Source organism: Gobio gobio, assembly GCF_949357685.1.
Source record: "Gobio gobio genome assembly, chromosome: 25".
Taxonomy (NCBI): Eukaryota; Metazoa; Chordata; class Actinopteri; order Cypriniformes; family Gobionidae; genus Gobio; species Gobio gobio.
Window position 1 is genome coordinate 13196661 of NC_137121.1, and position 26687 is coordinate 13223347.

The following is a 26687-nucleotide window of genomic DNA, read 5'->3' on the forward strand; positions in this document are numbered from 1 at the left end:
AGTTAGGGCACAGTTGCTTAGCAACGGCCCATTCCACGGGAGGAACCTGCGTGTAACCCTTTGCAGCTCCGCAATCGAGGGTGGTGAGGGTGGAGGAGCCACTAGGTCGGTTCCTGGCAGTAAAAGGTGCCGTCCACGACCTAGTAAGTTCTTCGTGCACCTCCGGAAAGAAAGGAACTGGAGTGGGGCATTGAGAACCAGCACGGGTTCCAGCCTCGAGGGTTTGGGACACGGTGGAGGGTTCCACACGAGCCTACACGAGCCTGACTCTCTCGGCGGCCCGGGAAAGGCACAGCCGACACTCCCGAAGGAGGCCCCTGCCCCTAGCTCTTTTAGAAGGACACTCCCCTTGGGGCTGAAGCACGCAGGGGGAAGGGTCGTGGCGTCACAGACAGGGAAGTAGTGCGGCCTGATGTGCACGCTCTCTCTCACGAAGGCCAGCCGTAAGAACGGCTTTTTAGCGCTCTCCACCTATCGCACCGAACCAGCTGTGAGAACAGCCTTTGTGTTCGCTCTTACAAACAAAAGAGAGATAGTAGAAATACAGGATGACCCGCTGCTCTGCCGTTACACCTACACCGACTGAAGAGATCCACTTCCAAAAGGCTGGCTCAGTCAGTTCCACTGCTTTGTAGAGATGATTTCAGGACGAACCATCCCCCACTTGGCTCCGAAGCGAAAAGCTGATTTGATGCAAGCACCTGTGTCTCATTTATACCCGCGCTGCGTGGCATGAGCAGCTGGTGCAATCATTTCATGCCAATGTCCATTGGCTCGTTTAGTTACACTTGAAGTAGATTGGCTCTCGCCAGCGAGATTCCTATTCGTCGGTCATCGACGTGGCATCGGGAGTGACCGACTGAATGGGAATCATAGTTTTATAAGTGTATCTAAATAATGAATCATAAAAATGAAATAAGCATAAGCTATTGTTAATATTTTAACTCCAACATTGCTTTGTTCATTTAATGATTAGTATTTTAATTACAGTTTTTCATTTTTTTAATACATAAGCAATAAAGTACACTGAAGTAAATTGGACAATATAAATGATGATGATGATGATGATGATGATGATGATGATGATGATGATGATGATGATAATGATATAATAAAAAGTTTACGAGACAGCCATATAACAATATAACAAACAATAAATATCCTAAATGAAGATGGACGGACGGACGGATGGATGGATGGATGGATGGATGGATGGATGGATGGACGGACGGATGGATAGATAGATAGATGGATGGATAGATAGAATGCAGATAAGATAGATAGATAGATAGAAAGACGGATGGACGGATAGATAGATAGAAAGACGGATGGGCGGATAGATAGATAGATAGATAGATAGATAGATAGATAGATAGATAGATAGATAGATAGATAGATAGATAGATAGATAGATAGATAGATAGATAGATAGATAGATAGATAGAAATATGAGTGGATAGAATGCAGATAGATAGATATGCAGAAATATGGGTGGATAGATAGATAGATAGATAGATAGATAGATAGATAGATAGATAGATAGATAGATAGATAGATAGATAGATAGATAGATAGATAGATAGATAGATAGATAGATAGATAGATAGATAGATAGATAGATAGATAGATAGATAGAATGCAGATCGGATAGATGGATAGATCGATAGAATGCAGATAGATAGATAGATGGACGGACGGATGGATTGATAGATAGATAGAATGCAGATAGATAGATAGATAGATAGATAGATAGATAGATAGATAGATAGATAGATAGATAGATAGATAGATAGATAGATAGATAGATAGATAGATAGATAGATAGATAGATAGATAGATAGATAGATAGAATGCAGATAGATAGATGGGTGGACGGATGGATTGATAGATAGATAGATAGAATGCAGAAAGATAGATAGATAGATATGCAGAAATATGGGTGGATAGAATGCAGATAGATAGAATGCAGATAAGATAGATAGATAGAAATGCAGAAATATGGGTGGATATTTGCCAATATAAATGATAATATAATAAGACAGCCAAATAACAAAATAAATATCCTAAATGAAGATTGATGGATGGATGGATCTATCTTCGTACATCATCCCCAAAAGTTGTGAACTGACGCCATTGTGAATCAAACTTTTAGTTTTACCCACCACATTATATGAGCTGATGTCCTCAGATTACACATTATAGTGTAATTCAAGAATGTGCCAGTGTGTGTGAGGCGTGTTTTGACTTCTCTCTCCTCACACACACATCAAAGAGCTGCAGTGTCTCCCTCCTTCTGATGACAGACAGACTCACTGCTGAAAGGAAACAAATGTCTTTAATAATGATATCAGCACTGCCACTGCGTCTCACTGCATAACACACGTCTGTTCTGTGTGTGAACCCTTTCCTTTCAAAGTATTTGTGCTCTACATGAGCAGGAAAGTCTGTATATCTATCAAATATTTTTTCTGATGGTGTTTGATGCTTGTTGCTGTACATCAGTTGCACTTCAATGAGCTGACGACGAAAAGTCAGACATATTTCTGTATAATAAGTCTCTTTGACAGGAAAGCAAATGTCAACATTTTTGAAAGGGGTGTTAAATTGTATGATTCAGTAAGCCTCGTAAAAACCAATCCTGTGATCATCTTATTTTTAGTAGTGTTTGGATAATGCTTGGTGTCAATGCAGTCCATTGTTTTGACATTTGATAATATCCCTTCCAATCTTTTAAAAACAACTTTAGGAGGTACCATGTTTAGAGCAAATCCTCAACAAGAAGAGAATATCAACAAGGCTGTATAAAATTAGCAACCAAAAAAAAAACTTGAAAGATGAAGCGATGCAAACTGTAGAGGGTATGCATTGACGTCACTTTCCCACCAAAACACGCCCCTCAGTCGGACTGGGTGGCAGAAGAGCTGCTGCATGACTGGATTTTATAGGGGAAACCAAACGCGAGTAAAACAAACAATTATCAGTTTAAACTAAAGGTTAGACTGAATATATAAGTGTTCCTTACAACTTACCAAAGATCCAGTGATCCATGGATATTGACATGCAGCCAGGAATCGTGTTTCCTGACATATTTATGATATTTTTTCTTTTTTATCAATTTGCAAAGATTTCAAACTTCTTTCACGTTGTCATTATGGGGTATTGTTTGTAGAAATGTGAGGAAAATTATGATTTTAATCCATTTTGGAATAGGGCTGTAATATAACAAAACATGGAAAAAGTGAAGCGCTATACTTTCTGGATGCACTGCATATTGTCATAACGTCCAGCCCTAACACTTGTATAGTTTCCATCAGTGTTTATTTAAAAACATCCAATTATGCAGAATATAAGATGGTAAATATTTAATTGGCAAGTTGTCAATACAATATATAGGGTATGATTTTACCCTAAAATTCAACATATTGACACAAAACATTAACTGCAAATCCACGTTTCTGTGAATTGCAGCGACCCATTTGCGTTTTTTTTCTGTAGCGTTCGGCGGTCTATATAAATATACCTCAGATTTCATGTCAAATGTATTTGTACAGTCAATCTCAAAGCTCTTTTCTGTGTTAAATGCGTTTTGTGTGTTTTCCTTGGCATTCTCGCTGAAACCCAATGCTGCCGCCTAGTCTTTTTGCCATTCAGTGGGCGTAACCGCGGTGAGTCCGGCCGACGGTGACGCCACGTGCATAGCCTCAGTACAGGGATGGAAGTTGGTATGAAACGGAAGTTGCAAAAATCTTTTCCTCCCTATAGACCTTATTTAGAGCAGCGCCATGACAGGTATGAGGGAGAGGGATAGAGTTACCGTGTTTTCAGTGGCATCCTAGATCACATATTTTCCACAGCTCATGTTGTCTGGAGTTTTTTTTTTTTTGTCTTCTGAAATTTCTTTGAACGATATTTTATGCATTGTTTCTTCAGATAAAATCGCACATTCACAGAAAACACCTTGCGTCCGTGTTGAAAAATAAGGCGGGTTGTGAAGTAAATCTGAGTGAAACGCTTCTCGAACAAGAAAACGACTTGAGGGCGGGACTTGATAATGTTAATCATGAATTGATTGGATCGCTAAATCATTCGGTATATCATTGAATGACGGTATACTACGGTAGATTGATTTCAGTATCAATTCATAGCCTACTGTACATATAAGGAAATAAGGATATGTACATTGTTAACATTTTAAAATTTCACATTTAAAGAAATCTAGTGTTTGATCATATCTAAATATTTATTAAAATGCAAAACTGCAATACTTTTTTGAGCAACTAGATTAGATACATGTATATTGATTAAAGAGCCATAAAGGCACCAGTGGGTAATGGCATTACAAATGGAAATTATTATTTTTCGAGCCACAAAATGACTCTAATTTGCCTCTTTGAATAATAATTCTCTAATTTAACCTTATTACTATACTAATTGTAATATAAATAAATACAAAGAAAAATATTTTAAGTGGTCATTCATTGACAATAATTAGTATGCACAAATAGTATTTAGTACCAAAAGATCTCCTCAAAATATTCAATAAATATTATTGAACTAAAATATAGAACATTTATTTAATTGAAAAATAGTTAAGGTGTATGGTCACATTTGACCATCAATGAGTATGAGTGTGACCAATTAGTATGGAATACCTGAGGGCTAAATACAATAAAAAACATTAACATTAATGTTAACATTGTTGCATCTCCATTACTCTCCATTATAAAACGATCCTGTATGGTTGATGTAATAATCAATGCACACTATGCTGTACTGTTTACCAAAACTTGCTGCAAACACCTGTAAAGTGGAGCTGTTGTGTATCAAGCCATTCAATGTATTTCATTCATGAATTGACACAGCGCTAGAAGTATTAGAGCTCCGTGAGGCACGACCGCGCGCGCAACCGGGAGATGAGAGAGCATGTCGCAACTCCGTATGGTTTTTCAACACTCTGGCTTTAACTGTTATGTCAAAACGCTATTTATTGTTTGAATTTCGCATTAAAACTTAAAAAAATGTAAAAGCTTAGACATTGTTTAATATCAAAAGCAGGTTTGGCAATTTGGCGTCAGATTAAGTTGGGCAGCGTGAGTGAGCCTGAAAGCGTGAGAGTCACGCCAAATGCGTGAGAGTTGGCAACCCTGTAATATAGGCTACAACAAAAGTTTAACGATACAGCGTGTATGACTGCAACCATGGACATTTTATATAATGTTTTCCCCCACTGCGTTCTGGAAAGTGTCTAATTATCAACAGTAGTAATCTAGTTTCTTTTTCTATAACAGTGGGTTGCAGGACAGGTGTGAAAACCACTGCTCCTCGGCCCCTCAGATCTGCACAGGTGTCTCGGTAATCAGAAACACTCGGTTCAGGTCATGGAGTCGCTAGTAATGGGATGATCGGCTGAAGAGAAAAACTAATGTCAAATTCTCAGAATAATCAATCAGGTTAACCACTGATTTAAGATGTAATTATAATCAACACTGCACTCAATTGGATCGTAATGACAGAATTAAATTGTTGTTATTCCATATGCTGATGTATCATTCACAAACTAAAACTTTGGTCAGTAGCTATTGGCAGTTTGTTACTCTTTTGTAGCGGACTCTCAAAGGGACAGTTCATCCGAAAAAAAGTACACGTTTGGAACAACACGATTTTAAAACCACTGATATTTTAAATAAGTATGTACACTACTCATTAAAATGTACACAACCTATACATTTACAACTAAAGAGAAATTAAGTTGTAAGCCTTTTTTTTCCCATGTGACGGTGCCTATTTCCATGCCATTTTGCTGCCATCTATTGGCTACAGAGCAAAAGTGCACGGTTTAATGACCTAGCAAGATTCAGTCCTAAATGGAAACAGTGGCCCAGTTGAAGAACTGGTAGTAGACCAATACAATTCCACCGTATTGATCAGGATGATAGCAGTCAACATACCTGGATTCCATCTCCGGCACAATCAACTCTCATTCAGAAACATACGTTTGATTCACAGACAGAACCTTATCCTTCTTGCTGGCACAGATAGCGTTTTATTACAAAAAGAAAAAAAAAAGTTGATGCATGATCATTGTAGCATTCCCATCACTCTTCAGGTAGAAAGGTTGACTTGTTTGGAGGGGATAACAGTTATAAAAGTTGGGCTGTATTTAATGCAGGCCCGTAGGTAAGAATCATTCTTACTAGCTACATGCACATGGAGACCCATCTGTTCATTCACTCCAGATTCAAATTTCATCACGGGATGAGGGGCATGTATGTAACATCATCTCTTTAAGAATAAATTAAGTTAAAAACTATACCAAAACGTGTTTCTTATGTCCAAATCTTGCTCGTGTTGAAAGGATACAACAATTAACACCTGTGGCAAAATAAAACAATTTCTGAATATTTCCCCGAACATTAAGTTTAAGAAGAAAACAGACCGACATAGGTTGCCAATTTAAGATTTCGGTGGTAGCTGTTGCTTTTACTTGGAAATTAAATAGCAGATTTTTGTGCAAGAGGAAAATCCTATCAAAAAAGACAGCTTATGTTTTGGTCACACTTTAACGATCCAATCAGTAAAGTTCGGTTTTTAACAATCCTCTGTTTCTGTATACATTTGTCTTTTATAAAATATTTTTTTTTTTATTCATACAATCATTTTTAACTAGCAACATTACTATTCACTTAAATGGCAAGATGTCAGACAGATCACCTAATAAGAACAATAGTATATAAACGACTGGAAAAAATCATTAGAGTATGTTTCTCTTCATAACAGTTCAAATTTTCTGTACAACTGTCTAATATGAATATTGCTGGTCCTGATCTGGTGGCGTCAGTGCAGTGCTGGAGTAAGAGACAGCAGCAGCGGCGGTGGTGGTGGTGGCGGTGGTGGTTCTTGGGGGCTCCAGTCTGGCACTGGCCTCTCCGGGTGGTCCTGGAGGAGGGGTGTGCGGTGGCAGGAGCGGACTGACAGCGCTACTCTCCTCATGCTGGACCATTCACTGCTGCCTCGGGGTTGGCCGTGCGCTGCTCTGATCTGGTTGGGGAAAGGGGGGGGAGAGGCTTGATGTGATTGGTTGAAGCAACAGAAAACTAGAAAAAGGTGGAGGGTACAGAACTTACTTGGCTTCATCCATAGCGGCCGCATCCTCAAGAGGACCATTTAGAGCTTCGCAAGTGGCTTTTGCTTTCTCTTCTAAGTGCTTTAGACTGAAGGAGAAAAAGAAAAATTAGATATGTAGAGGGAAGGGGGAAAAAATAAAACTAGTCAATTAATATTACTCAGTACTTGTGTAATTACACTATAACAACAACACCTAAGTGTAACTGAAATTGTCCCAAAACATATCGGTGATGAACTTCAGTATCTAGAGCATATCTGAAATGAATAGACAGATAACTATCTTTTACATATAAAATGGGTATAATGTTATAAATATGTCAAATGATGCATATAGTTATATGTCAACTGAAATATTAAATACATTCGGTTATATTCATCAACCAGATTGTCAGTAGATTCAGGAAATTACACAAGGGGGAGCCAGTACTTCTGGTGATCTGACAACCTAAAATACCAAACATCTGCTGAGATGAGTCGAACACTTGTGTAATTATATAATATGTAATTTAAGAAGAAGTGCACATTTTTGCAAAATAAAACTACTCTGTATATTCAGTTAAAAAAAAAAAAAATTCATTTTATAATATCCAATATATAAGTGTTCAACAGGGTTCGTACAGATACTGTAAAATGAAATTCCAGGATTTAAGGACTTTTTTTGGTTTTCAAGGACTACAATCAGAGATCTCACTTATCAAAACATTGTGACCAGCTCTCAGTGTAATGTAAATGGGGTCCAGCCATCGTATCTACATTCAGAGGGCCACGCCATATAAATCTACGCCCCAGTCTCTCCACGTGGCTGTCAGAAAATAATGGACGGATGCAGTTTTGACAAGAAATTAAACTTCTTTGAGCTTTTTAAAACTCTTTATTTAGACATACATGACGCATTTCATTTTAATTGAGGCGATCGCCTGTACAAATCACAGTCATGAGATCCTAATGAAGAGCTGCACGCTGCTTGAGGAATAATCGGAATACACAGCTTTGTATTTTGTAATATTTTAAATCTCCCATATCTGTCAAAGTCATTGCACACTATAACCGTGAAAACCGGATTATGCGACTTGTTTAACATGACCAACCCGTTATTTTTGTATGATCAACTCTGGAAGCATTTCTTCATTTAAACAACTTCATTTTATCTAAGACTGGAGATATTTATAGGCCACCCTTGTTCAGTTCTAATCAGTCCTTCCAGGATTTTGCAATATTTTTTTGTGATTTCTGCGATCAAAAATCTATGGAATAACCCTGCCATTTTTAAATAGTTTGGCCAGAGATTGCATGATATACCCATTACTATTATGGCAACTCGGAAGAATACGCCATGGTCAAACGAGGTGGTTTTCCTTTGTTTGGTAGCCGAAGAGAGGATCCAGCGAGAGCTTGATGGGGCAACGAGGAACGAAAAAGGTTTCCTGCGGCGTCGCTATGACGATCAGATACTATTGTGGAGGTACTATCTGCAATGGAAAACGGAGCGAAAAGCGCGCCGAATCGAGCTGGTACTGGTAATGGAAAAGCGCCATAAGAGTTTGTGGTTTATAGCGCTTTTATTAACTTTTTTTTTAGTGCTATCCAGCATATATACTTTTGTTTGGTCATTCAGCCATTTTAAGGGCGTTTTCACACCTACCTTGTTTGGTCTGGATTTTTGGACTTTTCAGTTTGGTCCGAATCAAAATTGCAGGTGTGAAACCTCCCCCGTACCACGGTCCGGACCAAACAGACGAAATTTGGTCCGCCGAAAAGAGGTAGCCTCGGTCCGGATCAAACTGAACAAAGGTTCGGTTCGTTTCTAGTGTGAAAGCATTTTCTGTATGGTTCGGACTTTCAGACCATTTACAGGAAGTTCCTGTTTATATTTAAATATTATAATGTTATTTTTACATTCAATCTAGGCTACATTGATTATGAAAAGTGAAAATATGCGCAATATGTCAGTAGACAGAAAGTCAGAAATAATTTTGAACGAAATTTTGTATGATTTTGCTTAGAAAGCATTTCTTTAATGGGAATTTCGTTTTGTATAAATTGTATCTCAATTTTAATCAACGTTTAATCAGATAATTGCCTGGATTTAATAAATAAGAAGCAAATAGTCTATAGCAGACAATAATCACGGGAGCGATCACATGCTTTACACATGAACTGGAGCGGGTCTCAAATAAACCAAAACTCAGCAGGCTACTTGCCTCAAACATGAGAAATATGTGTATATAAAGCTTGAAATGTCCACTTTTAAACGTAACGAATAAAAAAATAGTCATGGCAACCACGATATGCGTCTGTTCATTCAACTTGTCAAAGACGCTGATGTCAGACGCACGTCCGTTAACAAACCAATCAATGTCCAGATGCCGCCCACATAGATGACGAGTGGACGCAAGTGTGTCATGTAAAGTTCTTTAGTCCGCTGCAATGTGAAACCAAACCAAAACTAACCGAATATATAAAAATTATCAAAACATGAACTTCGGTTCGGACCTTGGTGCGGACTTTCAGGTGTGAAAACGGCCTAAGTAATCACTTTGCTCGGTCCTTGGCACTTATGTGAGACGGCAGGTGAGAAAGACTCGCTTTCGCTTTCACACAGACCATACTGTGCAAGCAACGTCTGTAAGCTCATGAAAACAATGCATTACAGCTTTAAATAAATTAGAGAGAGGTCAATTAGATAATATATAATTTATATTTGTCATACAAATATTTTTTTACGGTGAAATTACGAATTATGCAGGATTGCAAAAAAATGCAACATTTTGTTGATTTTGCGTTGTATTCGGCAATCGCGAAAAACTGGAGGGACTGTCTAAAGTCCAATTTATACTTCTGCGTCGAGTGTACGCCGTAGGCTGTGTGATGTGCGCATACCCTACGCCGTACCCTGACGCGCACCTCTCCAAAAATGTAACAACGCGTCAATTCTACGCGGACCGCAAACGGCGTGATTGGTCTGCCAGAACCTCTCCTGCCTCAGGTCAATAAATAAATCTGCGATAGGAGTGTGCGCGTGTGTACAGAAATGGGATGATAGTTTCTTCCTTAGGCTACATCTGCTATAACAATATTTTGTAGTCCAGAGATTCTTTATGTTAGTATATAAATACATAGATCCGCTGAGTATAGATTATTTATTTTCTCATTAAAACCAAAGATGTTAATCAGTGATTGCATATCAAGAACAGGGACATATTAGGGTACATTTCGTGTATGAAGTCTCCGCAACAGTAATCGATTGCTCGAGCCACTGTTACTGAAAACAGCGCCACGAGCTCTGCATGATTTCACAAAGCGCCAGATCGCCTCTTATTTAACTCGGCTAATCAACTAGAGATGCTTAATTTGTATTAGATACAACAACTCAAGCTGCAAGAAAAGCCGCTATCTCACTGCTGATACTCTGACAATGAATGTATACATTCTACACAACAAGCTGCTTCTTCTTCTTCGGCTGTTGTCTTGATTACACCATCATGCCCGAGGAAACTGCCTACTAGCGTCTGCATGTGTAATTGCACATTGACGCGGACATCAACGCAGAAGTATAAATGAAAACCAACGTGTAACTAGCGGCGTAGAGGATACGGCGTAGGTCCGACGCAGAAGTATAAATCAGCCTTACTTAATGCGATGTGTGAGCTTTTATTTCTTTAATACAAAAGGAGTTTACATTCTGCTGTTTTCTACATATTACATATACAATATAAATGCCTTTCAAACGCACCACAGACAATTTAAATATTGTGCAGGAAACAGAAATTCAAACAGTCATCCAGATACAGAGGCCTCTTAATGGGAACAAAAGTAAACGCGCCATGTCCTGATTGCCTGATGATCGGATCACGGTGATCGCATATTAATGCCAAGTGTAAACGCAGCCAATGATGGACCTAAAGAATAAAAGCTGTATCATATACTAGGATATTTATGAGCAATATCACGCTCATAGTCATGCAAAATGTCTTTATATCGATGTAGCGTTAATTTTGCATGAAAATATTGTTTCAGCTAAAAAAAAAATTCAACACTGTTTCATATATATTGGCTTTCAATAATAAGCACTTTAAGTACCTCTTCATAAATATGGCTGTTTTCCAGGACTTTCTAAAAATTTCAAAAAGTCAAATTTAAGTACTTCAAACTAATGATTTTAAGCACCTTGTATAGGGCTGCAACAAACAATTATTTTGATAATCGATTGATCATCGATTATTGTTATTGTCATCGGCTACTAATCAGTGCATTTTGGACGATTATTCAGCTTTCCCAATTAGTTAAAACATTAAGTTATACATATTCTAACTATAATATATAAAAAAGAAAATCACTTCAACTTTTGAAATGGATGTTTTCATGAACTTTGAGCCAAGTTCTCAGAACTCAAAATCACACACAAATGCTCTCTAAACATTGTTTAAATATTCTGTTCTCTTTCAATTGAAAAAATAATAATAAACAAAAATTAGCTGCATTACAGACAAAAAATATATATCTTTTTGAATGTAGACATCTCTTGGCAGCAGTATTAAAGGCATAGTTCACCCAAAAATGAAAATTCTGAAAATGAATAATTTACTCGCCCTCAAGTTGTTCCAAACCTGTATGTGTTCTGCTGAACACAAAGGAAGATATTTTGAAGAATGTTTGTAACCAAGCAGATTACCATAGTAGGGGAAATATACTATGGTAGTCAATGGTTGCTCTATCTGCTTTGTTACAAACATTTTTCAAAATAGCTTCCTTTGTGTTCAGCAGAACAAAGAAACTCATACAGGTTTGGAACAACTTGAGGGTGAGTAAATGATTCATTTTCAGAATTAGTTTGAAGTTTTGTGAAACTTTCCCACATCTTGCTAGTTGGGATTTGTTTGCACTCCGTCATTCGCGCTGTATTCTTCTACCGCAACATTTGTAGGGGCTGCATTACACTCTAGCGCTACAGCGTCCTTACATTAGGTCACATTAGATCAAACGACTACTAGACACCAAAGATATTTGTCGACAATGGCGACTAATCGTTTCAGCCCTAACCTTGTACAAACCCTATTTAAGGTTAATATATTATAATAAATAACCATAGTAGTGATAAGCCATGCAGATATTTGTCCATTATGAATATGATCAGCATCAGCTGATTAAGACACTTTTGGCCAATAAAAAGCAAATATTGTAAATAAGCATCTCGTATGCAAATTATATTGCATGCATGTTGGTATTACAGTAACATCACCACTAGGGGTGCACCGATCCGATATTAGGATCGGATATCGGCCGCGATACTGACAAAATAGCTGGATCGGGGATCGGAAAAATTAACAGATCCACAAGCCGATCCAGGTGTTTTTTTCCGTCGCAGCAGAACCTACGTCATTCGTCAGCTTCACGTGTGTCGCATGCTAGAAGGGAGCGAGCCAGAGAGTCGGCTGTGTGGAGGAGATATTTCACGCTTGCCACGCCAACTAGTTCGTCGCTGTTTCGAGGGTATTACTGCAAAGTCAGGGTCTTTCCTGCATTGACATTTTTTTGACGGCCAAAGCCTAATTTGATGAGTTATTGTGATTTACGAGTGATGTAGAACAGATGCTGCGCTTGTGACTGAGTGACAGAGAGACCGATCTGAGAGCTCCTCCCCCGCGCGCGCTCTCTGGGTCTTCAAAATAATCAGTGTTCGCTCTCATATTTCACATATTAATCCAAATCAAAAGCTCGGAAGACCGAAACCATGTTGCACGTGACACATTCTGACAATTTTGTCCTTGAATTATCACTGGGTGTGAATTGCGCTCAAAAAACATTGACTCTTCTCTGACCAGCTGACATAAAGCATACTTTCAATAAGCGGGAGACAAGTTATATCCAGTTATGAAGTGTTTTCTGTGTGTTGACATCTTTCGCGATGTTCTAACAAACGGGATTCGCACACAACGCGTCTGCTAATGTCCGATTCGTGACCTAATGACTCCTTTGAACCGAATAATTTTAACGACTGGCCAGAACAACTGATCTGTCCAACACTGAACTCATGAACTCAGTTTATTAATTTACTCAGAACGCAACTGAAATGAGAACACAAGTGTGCTTACCCATTTTAGCAAGAGTGGGTAGTAAGAATTATTTTTAATTATCAACAGTATTTCATCTTATTTCTGTTGACAATGTGTAGTAAAATAAATAGGCCTAGCCTACAATCATTTAATCTGGAGTGAGGTGAAACCAGAACAAAGTTGTTATTAGCTAGCTGAACATTTTTATTAAATTGCATATGGTAGAAAATTAGACTATTTGTTAATTTGTAATGCTACTTTTTAATATTGATATGATTATATACCAAAACAATTATCTGTAGTGTAAAAAATGTTTGGTAACTGTCAGATTACTATTGTATGTTTGACCAATACACTGTTTTTTGTTTCCACTGCTACATTTTATTTATTTAAAGAAGTTAGATTACATTCTATTTTAGATTTGAATGCACAATTGTTTTTTAAATAAATAAGAATTCAACACCTTACATACATCTGTTATTTTGTCTTAGTTATGTTTAGTTAGTAAAGTCTGGTGCCTTTAGTCTCTTCAAGGAAGGTATAAGGTGGAAGATATACAGTTTATTATTAATTCAACAATATATCGGATCGGTATCGGGTATCGACAGATACACAAAGCCCAGGCATCGGTATCGGTATCGGGACTGAAAAAGTCGGATCGGTGCACCCCTAATCACCACAAAGCCCCACATGGGCCAAATCCCTAGACACTACTAAAAGAAAATGAATTGTTTAATACTCTAATTGACTTCATAAATAAATACAATAAAGACTCTTACCCTGGTTTCTGACAGTTGCTAGGAGGACAATTGCTTTTCTCAGGTTCCCCACTATCTGCAACAAACGACTTTGCAGATGCGTCTTCAGAGGTAGATCGTTTCTCTTCCTCGCTACAGGACAAATCAGAGAAGAGAGCATTTTAGGGAGTTTTCAATGCCGCTCTTTTAAATAATAAAACCCCCATTTTAAATCCCTGGACAAACATGCAGAATGTAACGGACCACATTCAAAGCAACGGGGCAAAATGAAAAATGTTCTGAAATGGGATTTGGTGGACAAATGAGATGTGAAGACTTGAACTATGAACCACACAACAACTGGTTTAGACGATGGGCTTGTTTAGTATGTGGGGGTGAAATGGTGTAAAAAAAGCTAGCAATTTTTGCAACGTGATCGCATGCCAGCCATCTTTACCTTTAGGGTGGCATAAGTACAAAGGTGTATGACTATATCCTCCTCTAAAGACTTATTTCTGGTCTAGAGAAGGTCTACAGAGAAGCATCCTCCTTTATCAAGATGGATTTACACAAATTAAAGTTCACGCAGAGCCCGGATTTTAAAGGGCCGGCTCATACTCAATTTAGCCCTGTGAAAGAGCCATGGGACCGAACCTCAGCAGAGGATGAGGAAGGAATCCATAAATCACCACCTGCGGTTTTGGAAAGACTGGGAAACATGGGCTTTAATCTTTTGGATTCAGAATGAGTTACACCTATGGATGTATGGGGCCTTTCATGCCGTTAACAACCTGTACATCTGATATTAACATGCAAATGGTGATGGATACATTACGGTTTAAAAGAAAACAAACATACGAACGAACAAACAAACAAACAAAACATGGTTACAAACCAAAACGCAGTGGCTGACATAGGAAAAACCAAACAAAACAAGACACGCCCCCTGATTGGCTGTACATACCGATACGATTTCAACACTCTGAAGCCACACGCACGCCAAAGAGAGAGAGGAAGCTCATGTTGTAAGAGTTGCAGTTCAAGAAGGACAGATTGTTCTTTTTTTTTTGCATTCTCAAACAGACAAAACAGATGTTACAAAGCTCTGCATCTTAACAGCCCCCGTTAAAAAGAGTCAGTGGGCGGTCCAAGGCCTGGCTGGCTCTAGGTACAGGAGGAGGAGGAGGAGGATACGTGACAAGGAAAAATCAGGTCTGCATGCAGAGTGAAGTGAAGCCAGTGTCTCAAAAGGGGAGAAGAGGAAGGTGATGCGAGGCACTACGTGTGAAACCTGCAGGACTCACCTTTTGAAAACAGCAGTTTCAGTTTTGGCGTCTACAGTGAGGCTGACCGTCTCCTTCATAGAGCCATTGGTAACGGTTTCTGTGATGCGGTCACTGACAGGCTCTTCCTCGGGGTCCGAGCCGTCCCCTACTTTCCCTCTAGGGGAAGTCGGGGTGGTCTCATTGGAAAGCCACTGATCTGTGTCTAAACAACAAGATTGTTTTATTCTTACCACTGCGTGTGTTGACAGACAGGAGGAATGGTTACAGGGTCTATTCTTACTTTCTTGTTGCATGGGCGCATTGACTCCCAGAGGGTCCACCGCTTCTATGCTGGTCTCCATGGCTACAGGGGAATTGCTCCTCAAAGGATCCTTGGGGCTAAATAAAACGGAAAAAAATGAACATCTAATTAATTTTCCAGATTTACTTGCTTAGACCCACACAATGCAGCTCTAATACATTTCTACAATATATTAATGCATTTTTATTAAATGTATTATATTATATAATAAATATATTTAAATACAGACTTTATCGCAATAAATGTTAACACATAGGCCTGTCACGATAGTCAATAAATCGCACGATAAAATAAAAAAACAAAAGAGCTTGATAATTTTTCCGGCCGCGATAATTTCCAGCGTCCGTTTTTATCTACATTTTCACAGAGCATTACATTATATGATCACGCTCTTATACATGTAAATTCTTCTAAGCGCGACAAGACGAGAATGCGAATGAGTAGTTTTTTTTTAAGCATAATAAATGTTGAAATTGGGAGCTTTCAGTTATACTGTAATTTAACGTCATTAATGTTTCATAGAGACATCAGTGATACTGGCCTTCATTCATAAAAACATGACAATACAACACACTTAAAATATGCTGTCAATAAATTGTTTCTACATTAATTTGTAGAGGAACTGAAATTACAATATCAAATCACGTATTAATTGTGATTAATTATAGAAAAAAAAAGTGATTAATTAGTTAATTTTTTTTTATTGATTCCCAGCACTACCTAAAACACAATCATCCGTTGCAGTTTTCCCAGTTGTTTATTCAAGTGCATTTTTTTGTTAACAGACAGAGTCCATTGCTTTTTTGTTTTGGTTGTTTTGTTCATTTATTGTGGATATTTAAAATGCTTTCCCTTTTCAGTGTTAAATAGTCTTTAGAAATAAAAGTTTATTGATCTTTGAAAAGGTGTACCTGCATTATTATGCCATTATAATTATTTTAGATGAAAATGGTCTCAGAACGACAATATTATTGTTTATCGCAATAATTTCTTGGCCAATTTATCGTCCAACAAAATTATCGTGACAGGCCTAAACACATACAGACATATTTAATATAAATATTAAAAAGGAGAAAAGGGAGACTTTTACAATCAAAACATACAAAAAATAAAAGTCTGCATAGACCACAAAAAGTCAATGTGTGACTGTTTACATGACTAAGTACAACCAGTGCAAATTCATTTAAACATGCATTCACACAGCATGTGAATGTACCTGACGGGTGTGAAGCTGGAGAAGTCGGCCCAACCTGTCTCTGTATCGGCGTTCGGAGAGCTCCAGCCTGAAGGTTCAGGTGCTGTAGCCGGTGAGGTTGGCACAGGTGCGCTCTGAGTCGTGGAGCTGCCAGTCTCCATGGGTACGTCATCAAAATTTGCCGTCCATACCGGCCCTGATCCGAAGCAAGACACAGAACAAGGATGTGAGATCTTTGAACTTCAGCTAAAAGTTCAACAGTGGCAGATCCGGCAGCTGAGAAACTCTACTCACCATCCCCCGAGTCCACTTCCATTCTGTCGTCAGAGTTGGCATTGGTGGACTCGAACTGGTCTCGCTTCCCATCCTCCTCCTCAGAGTCTGTACTCTCTTCACTGTCTGTACTTCCTGAGCTTCTGTGTAGGAAGAAAGATGTGGAGAATAAAAAAAAATAAAAAAAACATACATAACAGCATAAGGAAAAGCACTTCAAAAGCATGTTCCAGTGCTTACAATACCTGGGACGTCTCTGAGCTTCAGGAGCAAAAGTGACATCCTTCTCATCCCAGATATCTTCCTCGTCTGATCCGGCATCTTCGAACTGCTGGATCTTCTCCTTACAGCAGGCCTCAAAGAGAGCCATGTTTGCCTATGAGCACAGCATGAACAAACTATGAAAACACATCATGAGCCATTCAATAAATTCAGCTAATAATAATAAAAAAAAGAATTTGATTAAATAGATCACATACTTACACTTTCATTTGTATTCAAGGAAAAATTGATGTCTGATATTCTATCAAAGGGAATACTGCAAGGTTAAAAAGAAAAGGTTTTAGTTTGGTAAAGTCCTTCAAACAGAGCAGCACCCAGTCACCCACAGCATGACTAACACAAAAGAAGAACCCAATCAAGCGTGTTACGGTCACCAAGGCCACCACACCAATCAGAACGGAGACATTTAAGTGATCAGATCAAATCTACAATGTATGATCCATGATTTAAACCCCCAAAACAGGCTTCGTGAGTTCATTGAAAAGCAACATAAGATCCCTGAACAACCTAAAATCAACCAAAGCCCCACTAATAAGGCTTAACCCTCCCCAATTGATTTGTTACCAGCAGAAATGGCGGTAAATTTGAAAAGAATCATGCACGATGGGTACTTACTCCCCGACATCATCCTGATCGGCAAACTCTTCGTCATTGAAGCCAAACTGCTCAATAAAATTGGACGTCATTTGTTGCATCTGATAATCAGAAAAGGCCTGGCAAACCCAGGACCAATGATAATGATATAGTCTTGACACTACAAAGAAGCTTCATTTTAAAACAGCTGATAGCAGTTAAACATCTTGCATCAAAAAAGCATTAAAAGGACTAAAATAATTTAAAAATGCAAAAGAAGGAATTTGTTTTAAATATATCCTGTATATTTATTTATACAGTACTATAAATATTATCATATAGATAGCAGCTTTTATGAGCTCATCCAGGCACAGACTTACTTGCTGTAGGGAGGAGTCCTGATGAAATCCGCTGTCTTTGAAATCTACCTCATCATCGCTGGATGAGTGTATGTGGTGTGTGTTAACCTGAGAATGGAGGAAAGCAACGGGACAATTTAGTTTAGATGCCAATTATGCTATCAAAGCATTATAAAACAAAAGCAACGGTGATTAAAACTGAGCACACTTACTAAGTCTACAGTGTTTTTCTTGTTTGTATCTGCTAGCTGTCCTGAAGTAAAGGCTTCCCATCGTTCCCTGTCCTCCTCTGAAAGCTCTGCAAGTGAGCAAATGTAAGTGGAAATGGCTTTGAAAGTAACTGCATAAAAATATGTTAATGTTGTCAAACGAACCTGAGATGAGCTGCTGAATTTGTGCCCCATTGGGGCCCTTGTCACTGTTGTGGACTATAGAGTTTGCTATTCTGGTCAGGTGACCCATGTAACCTCTCCGCCGCCCACCCTCAGCCCTGAAGAAAAAGAGGAGGAGGATTCAGTAAAGGCCTCTCCAGACATAATCACAGTCATAGATGTGTAAATAAGATAGTTCCTCTTCTTCACATGTAACCAATCTGATTTAGAAGTTACTTACTGCTCCTTCTCATTTGATCCCCAGGCATCAAGAATTCTTTGTATTAACTGGCACTTCTGAAAGAGCTGTGGGTCAGAATGGAGAAGAGCACATTAAACTTTGATGTGTAAAGCAAACAGCATGTGTTTCAAATTGTGAGCGAGTGGAAGGAATGAAAAACCCACATGTTTAATAAGGATGTTTTCTCTTATGGGCTCTTGGTCATTTTCTCTGTTAATTTCAGGAGATTCACTTTGGGTTGAAGGCATCGCTAAGATCATCGCCGTACAGATTTCTACTTGTGTGTGTAGGAAATTATTCCATAAGTATTTGAAGTACATGTCCTATAGAAAAGAAGAGGGGAAAAGACAAATTATTAATTTTAGAACTTTATATAATAGCCATCCTTTCTGACTTATATCTAAATATAAAACTGCATATGTAGCAAGTATAAAGCAAGATAGCAGACTACACTACCATTTAAAATGTAGGACAGTAAGATTTTATTCAGCAAAGATGCGTTCATTTGATAAATTACAATAAAAGACATTTACCAAATTTTTTTTTTTTTAAATGCTGTTCTTCTGAACTTTCTATTCACCATAGAATCCTGAGAAAATGTATCATGTTTCCACAAAAATAATTGGCACAAATGTTTTTAACATTGATAATAAATGCTCTGTAATTTTTATCTAATAAATGCAGCCTTGGTGAGCATAAAAGACGTCTTTTGAAAACATAATAAAATATATTACTGACCCAAAAAGTAGTGCAAGTTTTAGAACATGGCAAGCAACTAGCTTCTCTCATAGTTAAGAGTTCTGTGACATCTTTTTGCTGCGTCTCAAACACTCACTAGTATGATTCCCAAAGTGTTGAGGGCAATGAGCTCCTGGTTGATGATATGCGTGTTGGTCTGTAGAAGGCTGGTCACTAGTCGCACCACATTAAGACGAGTATTTCCCACCGGTGGATCCAATACTCCCCATGTGGTGTTCAAAACAGTTTTCTAATATGCAAGAAAAAATAGCAAAGATAAGTCTGAATGACCTAAATGAAGTACTAATTTTAAAAAAAATTATAATTTCAGACATTTACTGAAAGATGAGGATAAACTGTTTAATTGAATTTGATACCCATGTGGCATATTAATCCAACATATATGGCTGGGCTATGTATGCAAGACAAGCTATTCTTTGAAAGGGTAAGATTCTGCCAGGTTATATTTGTACAGGAACAAAGTCTTGTTGTCTAAAGCTTAATGTAATTAGGTATTTGGAGATTACGGCCTAAGTGAGGTCAGCTGATATAATGTGCTAAAGTTGCAACACACATTCGCAGTGTTTTCACACTCACCTTTGGAGGCTCGAGCAAAAGCTGGTGGAAATCTTTCAGTCTAGGTCTGACGGCATCTAGAATACTCTGATTGACAGAGAATGACGGGTGGTTCATTCCAGGGGGGCAAATCTCCAGATGGCCTTCAAACCTGAAAAGAGAAAACCAAGAATGATTTTCAGACGTGAACAAAAACCACAGAAAACTGAAAAATGCACGTGTGCTACAATGCACTTACGCTGGTCTCCGTGTCTCAAAGAGAGTTAGGAGAATCTGAATTACACTGACTATGGCAGACTCATTCTTCTCTTTGTCGAAGATGTTTGACAGCAACTGCTCTACTGTCTCTTGTCTGAATAGGAAGACAAACGATCAATTCAGTACTACAGTATTAGCATGCCTGAAACTAGAGCTCAACCTTAATCCCTCCAAAAATGCCACTTTATGAAGTCAGTAGAAAGAAATGTATTGACATTGACAAACTCACTTCTCCAGTGTGGCCAGCAGGGGGTCAGGCTCCGAGCAGCCCTGGACTTGGAACATTTGATCTCTGCTCAGCCGAATGATCTCACAGAGTGACTGGGACGCGTTTGAGTGTCTCTATGTGAAGGGAACAAACCATTACTGTTATGTAGCTAGCAAGTAGGGATGGGTCATCAGGAATGAATAATTAGAGACTGACAGACACACATTTCAACTTAACATTTCCACTGGCTTCACCAATTTTTTAAAAATAATTATTAATTGAAAACTTTGTCCTGTCAATTGCTTTACTGGACGTCACTTACATCCTCATCTTGTGATGGTTGCACCATGTCAACCAGCCGCTGTATAACTTTCTCTTCATTTAGCCACTGCAGGAGAACAGATGAAGAGGAAACTGTGAGGTAGTATTACGATGACAGTGAGTGGATTAAAAGAGTAATCCGTGATGAATTTCCTGCTGTATTCAAACGAAAAACATCCAGATCTACAGAACGAAAAACTGCATGCACAAAACCAAACTGCATTTACCTTAACAAAACAGAGACGCAGCGTCATAGAAACCCTAATATATAGTCCTGTAGGTATGAGAACTCACATTTAATACATCTTGTCTAAGTTGCTGTGGCTCAATGCAGGTGAGCATCCTGAGCAGGAGGTCCATAATGGCAGAGGTCCCTATGTGTTTGATCATCAGATCCACAAAGTCTTCCCTCTTCCTGAGGAACTCCACAATCTAGAGGTAAAAAGGAGATTTAGTTCACTTTCATGCCTCCATATCTCCTGAACACGAACCAGCATGTCTGATCACATACCTGCTCCGGTTTCCTCCCAATAAGGATGCTCAGGACCTTGCTGAAAAAACTGGCCAGCAGCGGATTGAGGGGAGGCTCATTCTGTAGAAAGCTGTAGAGTTTCATCAGTAAACTTTCATCTTCACCCAGCCTGTCATTGATCTGGCCAACGTCTGAGGTCAGGAGTTCACAGGATATGTTGGGATACCTTTCCATGAAAAAGACATAAGTCAAATCTCCCTTAATTACCTCAAAATAGACAAACATTTGTGCAATAAAACAAATTATGTTGATTATTATGCTGTATGAGAAAGCATCAAACATATTCTTACTTGTATTTGATCTTCTCCTCCACATCGTCGTTGGGCTCCTGGGTGATGTAGCCTACAAGATCCTCCATGCACTGTGGCCTCACCAGGAAGTCCACAAGCTTGTGGTTCTGAGCCTTGCACTCCTGTAGGACGTCCTCCTCGTCCATTACCTCTGTCAGCGTAACATCATCCTTCTCCAGGAGTGTGTCGATGTGGGACGTCGTGTGCAGATCAAACTTCCAAAACATGGTGCTGCTGAGGAAAAAATAAATGGGAGGGGGTTGTTTTTAGATGCAAGAACTGAAAACGAAGTTCCGTTTTTTCGTATTTGCATTTTGACTGAAGATAAGGTGATTACAAAAAGGCTTACCTGAGTGTAGCAGAGACCAGAGGGTAAAATCTCTGATTAAAAATAAAATAATGCTTGTGCTCTTTGGGACTTCTGGCCCATTACAGGCACCACAGGCGGTAGAAACTGGACAGACCCTCAAGTAAAGGACACATGCAGCAGAAATGTCCTCTGCCACAGCAAAAACACTCAACACACACCTGCAACAGAGAACGGACCGGAATGAGTGCGTTACAAATATCATACATTAGCCATTGGTAAAGAACAGTCAAATGCATCTCTCCTCTAACCCAAACAATCAAAGGTTAGTCATTTCTATAAACAGACTTGCCTGATTTTGATTACCCTCACAAGTCATTTTTAGCATTCAAAAACAAGAGACCCTTTTCCAGTTTGTCAGGTTCTCAAATAGACCATTTACAGGCAACTCTACACAATGTTTAATCAATAGAGCATGATTTAATACAGAAACAATGGACCAGTTTAGATTGACAAAAGAAACTGTAGTTTTGATTGTGGGAAAAACAGGCGAAAGAAAACCAAACAAGTTATGTAGTTCCTTGTTATGATGACATTGATAACCTAGCAACACAACACATACAGTTGCACTCTTACCAGACTAACTACTCTGATCAATCTGCATCTGTCTATTGCTACCTCAATGTGCTCATGGCTTTGTGGTTTCCTTTCAAGGAAGGCACACATGACGGAATATCTCAAATAAGAGATTCAATTATACCAGGTTAAATACAAATATGTCCATTTGACAGCTCTGGCATCAAATTATTATAAGTGAAGAGACAAACACGCAGGCAGCTATGCATTATTAAAGGTATCCAAGGGACTGTTTTTCCAGTCTACAAGGTGGATGGACACACACCACTGAGGTGAAAGGTTACAACGCTGGCAAGCAGCCATCTTGACTTTCATGAATGGTTAAGAGGAAGGAAAGCTTATTAATAGACTGGGGGTTGGGCTAGTCTCGCCCGAAAGAGCTTTGACATTGGCCTCCATCCATTCTCCAGCAAACACGCTTTCCGTCAATTTACAGACTTTACAAAACATCCCAAACAAACAACCCAAAACCCTTCGTAAAACTTTCAAAAGGAGCTCTTGCTATACAAGCTTGTGATATCAATGTAACAAATAAAATAAGCGTTAAAACACTTAGCTGTACAGTGACAATAACAAAGTTTGTTATAGAAATCAAAAGTGTGACTAAATTACTAAAGAGAACTTAGTTTCCACTAACAACCCTGATTTACTTCTTTAAATCTGTATTAACACACATAGTAGAAGCAGTTATAGACTATTTTGATATAGGCATAAATTAAATCACTGCTATTGCACAAATAACATCAATGGGTGACGCGGTTTGGGGGGGGGGGTGGTTGTGCTCACGTAGGCTATTAATTGTTATTTCTAATGAATGATAATATTGATACACACTGGGTATATCAACAAATAACCTTCACACAAAATGCAATAGCATACACTACTGTTCAAAAGGTTTCAGGTCAGTACAACTGTTTTAAGAAACTCATTCATCAAGGAAGCAGTAAATTGATCAAAAGTGACAAACTTTTACATTGTAACAAAGTTTTTTTTAAATGTAATACTTTCTATTCATCAAAAAACAGAAGAAGAAAAAAAAGTGTTTCCCAAAAAAATATTAGGCTGCAACACAACACTGATAAATATTTCTTCAGCACCAAATGATTTCTGAAGGAACCTGTGAGACTGAAAACAGCTACAAATTCAGTTTTGCCATCACAGAAATAAATTACAATAAAATATTGTAAAAAGAAAGTTATTTTGACTGTAAATTTTGATCAAATAAATGCAGCCTTGGTGAGCATAAGAGGCTCATACATTTTTTTTTTTAAATCCCAGACCCCAAATGGTTGGAAAAAAGAAAAGAAAACATTAACATAAAAAAACATGGAATACTAATAATATCATCAATCAAAGTGATGGATCAGGATTATCTTGCAGCACATTCTCTAATTCTTAACTCACTAGTCAACAGTAATGTGCGAGTTTTAAATGAATGTGTAGCGGCGAGCCAAATAGAACATCTATAATTATATGCATGCATTAAACAACAGACACCACAGGCTTTTTTTCTGTAGCCGAGACCGCCTGAACAATTTATATCGTTATCGACTGGATAAGGATATAAAAACATTTTAGAGAGTCAAGCATAACTAGAATTAGGCACATTCCTTTTTCATCTTGAAAGTCTGGAAATTCCACACGCACTAACAAATAAAAGGCTCAATTTAATGTGTACCTTGGTTGTCAGGAACATCTAGACACTTGCTTTGAATGTCAACCATTTATATCACCTTATACCAAAAGACCATTTCTACTAAACTGTCTCTCCCTTCATCAAAAAAAACTAGATGTGATCTTTTAAGACATTTACACTCTGTACAAATCTTTCCAGGTTCACTTTATCTAGTGAAAAAGGTCAAAGAATAATATTACACTAGATCTTATATACCTGTCCCATTCAGCTTGAGTAACTCTGAGCTCAAGAAAATCCTCGCGACTCCCTTTCAGAGGCTATAAAAAGTGTTGCCAAACCTCTCCAGCATCCCAGAGGCCACAACAACACCACCACGAGTCCTCTGGTTGCACTCAGAACCGAGCCTGCAAAGATGATCTGCCTGAGTGAACTATAAAAATGTGTTGCTATCAAACAAACTACATGGGGTATTTTTTACAAGAGCGAGCGATCTGCTTATGCTACCAGTCTTATTATGTAAAATCACGTCACACAAGACTAGAAACAAACAGCTGTACGATTTTAGGTGTTTAAATGGATGAGCCATTTTGCAAACCCAAAGATCTGAGATCAGTACACATAGTAACCAGCTCCGCAGAGCTTGACGGCTGTTCAAAATCTACACTGAAATAAGATATCTTCGAAAACAATACCGATTGTATAACCCTTTAATATAACCAAAGTCTTTGAAAGATCCTTCTGAAACGCATTCATAACTTGTTATATGAAAACAAAAACAGTACCTAAAACACTCGATTTGTTCCGTCTACAAAATATGATCTTAAAAAGAACATTTTCAAACGGGTTTTCTGTTTTGGTTGCGTCTCAAAACCAAGTGAGCTGCCTACCTAGACAGCATTTTTGGGCACCACAACCCCGTTTTAACATTACAATAGAACCTCCATAAGCACTTGTATTGCCCTAAAATTGTGTCTATGTGCACAGTTCGCTATGTTTTGATACATAGGCTTTGTGTCTCACTTTCTGAAGTTTTTCGGCATGTCGGGCCCCGGCATTAGCCGACACTGGGCTTCCGCCAGCAAAATATTACAGATGTGACACTTTTATAGAGCCTGGGTTGGTTCAAAAACGCTGTAGGCATACTATATGTAAAAAATAATTCCGTTAAATGAGAAAAAATGCTGGAGATATAAACCATTCTGACTCGACAAAACAGAGAAGTGGCAGCTGGCTAATGCTAAGCTACCAGAGAGACACACAACACAAATACGTACCGATTAAGAAAGCGGAATACTGCCAAAGCCCGGCATGAAGACAGGCGAACCTTTGGATAAAACGGTCACCGGAATAAAAAAAGAAAAAATAGGTCGAGGTATGAGAAAATGAGGTGTTTATAACAGATTGTGACAGGCGCGAAAAGAGAGACCATCAGAGTTCACTTTTCAAGATGGCGGCGTTATCAACTTCAACAGCCCCAACCCCCACCTAAGGTAGAGGAGCTGTCAATCAAAACCCACTGCTGCGCGCTGATTGGCTACAGTGGATGTCAGTCAAAGCTGGTCGTTTTTGTAATCTCGGACCGTGTGAGGTAAATCTCCGATTTAGAAACGTAATGTAAACAAAGAGTATGTTTAAAACAGTATCCTATTTATTGGAACTATGAAAAAAAGATATAATCATATATTTTAGAAGCCATATTTAAGTGAATCTAAATCATTGCGCACACCCACACTAGCTAGGGCCAATAGTATTTTAGGTCGATTTAAAAGGGCTCGTCTGATTGGATCACGAGAATGTCAATCAAGTGCCGATTTCAAAACTAAAGTACGGCTATATCAAACCGCACACATTGCTTTATCTTACCTTCTTTGTGAGATCTTGTCCCTTGAACGGAGTTCCTAAATTTCAACATATCCAAAACATAAAGATGACGAGTTTGTAGTTTCTTTACAATGTCACACAGAGCACCTCGTTCACAGTGTCGCTTATGGAATTGACTTAACCGGCTCGTTACTTGCAACGCCCTAGCAACAATAAGACGTCACGGTGATTGGCATGGCGATGGTCCAATCAGCTACGAGTGCGTGAAACACATATTACTGAATGGAGCAGACAGTTTGCCTTAAGAAAGGCATTAGGTTTTTTCAAATGGCACACCAACATGTAATTGATTACATAAAACAGGAGTTTAATTCAAATCAACCCATATAATACAACATAAGCGTGTTTTAAAGGGACAGTTCACACAAAAAAAGATAATTGAATGAATGTATGAATGAATGAAAGAATAGTGAATGATTATTTCTGTGTGAACTATCCCTTTAAGATAACCTGATCTATCTTTCAGTTGTTTTAGTTTTTTATGTATTTTAAGTGTTTCTATTTATTG

At 38.4% G+C, this 26687-nt stretch overlaps 1 protein-coding gene across 19 annotated transcripts; it reads right to left on the reverse strand.

Annotated features, from left to right (window-relative positions):
* Positions 1-5657: 5657 nt before the first annotated feature.
* Positions 5658-26333, reverse strand: ppp6r3 (protein phosphatase 6, regulatory subunit 3). Of its 19 annotated transcripts, XM_079808892.1 has the most exons (27): positions 26162-26293; positions 25573-25622; positions 22069-22247; positions 21720-21953; positions 21409-21595; positions 21192-21329; positions 20899-20964; positions 20598-20710; positions 20349-20462; positions 20132-20261; positions 19632-19784; positions 18961-19119; positions 18797-18861; positions 18559-18674; positions 18397-18482; positions 18206-18292; positions 17868-17965; positions 17454-17508; positions 17216-17346; positions 16992-17113; positions 16719-16893; positions 15482-15579; positions 15220-15403; positions 14880-14897; positions 13958-14068; positions 7125-7211; positions 5665-7038 (listed from the first exon to the last, which is right to left on the reverse strand). In XM_079808892.1, the coding sequence occupies exons 4-27, from the start codon at positions 21944-21946 to the stop codon at positions 6987-6989; spliced, it is 2772 nt and encodes a 923-aa protein (XP_079665018.1). In that variant the 5' UTR covers positions 21947-21953; positions 22069-22247; positions 25573-25622; positions 26162-26293; the 3' UTR covers positions 5665-6986. The 19 variants fall into 19 exon arrangements, 16 of the variants coding, with proteins under 16 accessions (XP_079665025.1, XP_079665024.1, XP_079665018.1 ...); XM_079808895.1 differs by lacking the exon at positions 14880-14897 and having other exon boundaries at positions 26162-26307; XM_079808886.1 differs by lacking the exon at positions 26162-26293 and having other exon boundaries at positions 17868-17914; positions 25573-25765.
* Positions 26334-26687: the final 354 nt, after the last annotated feature.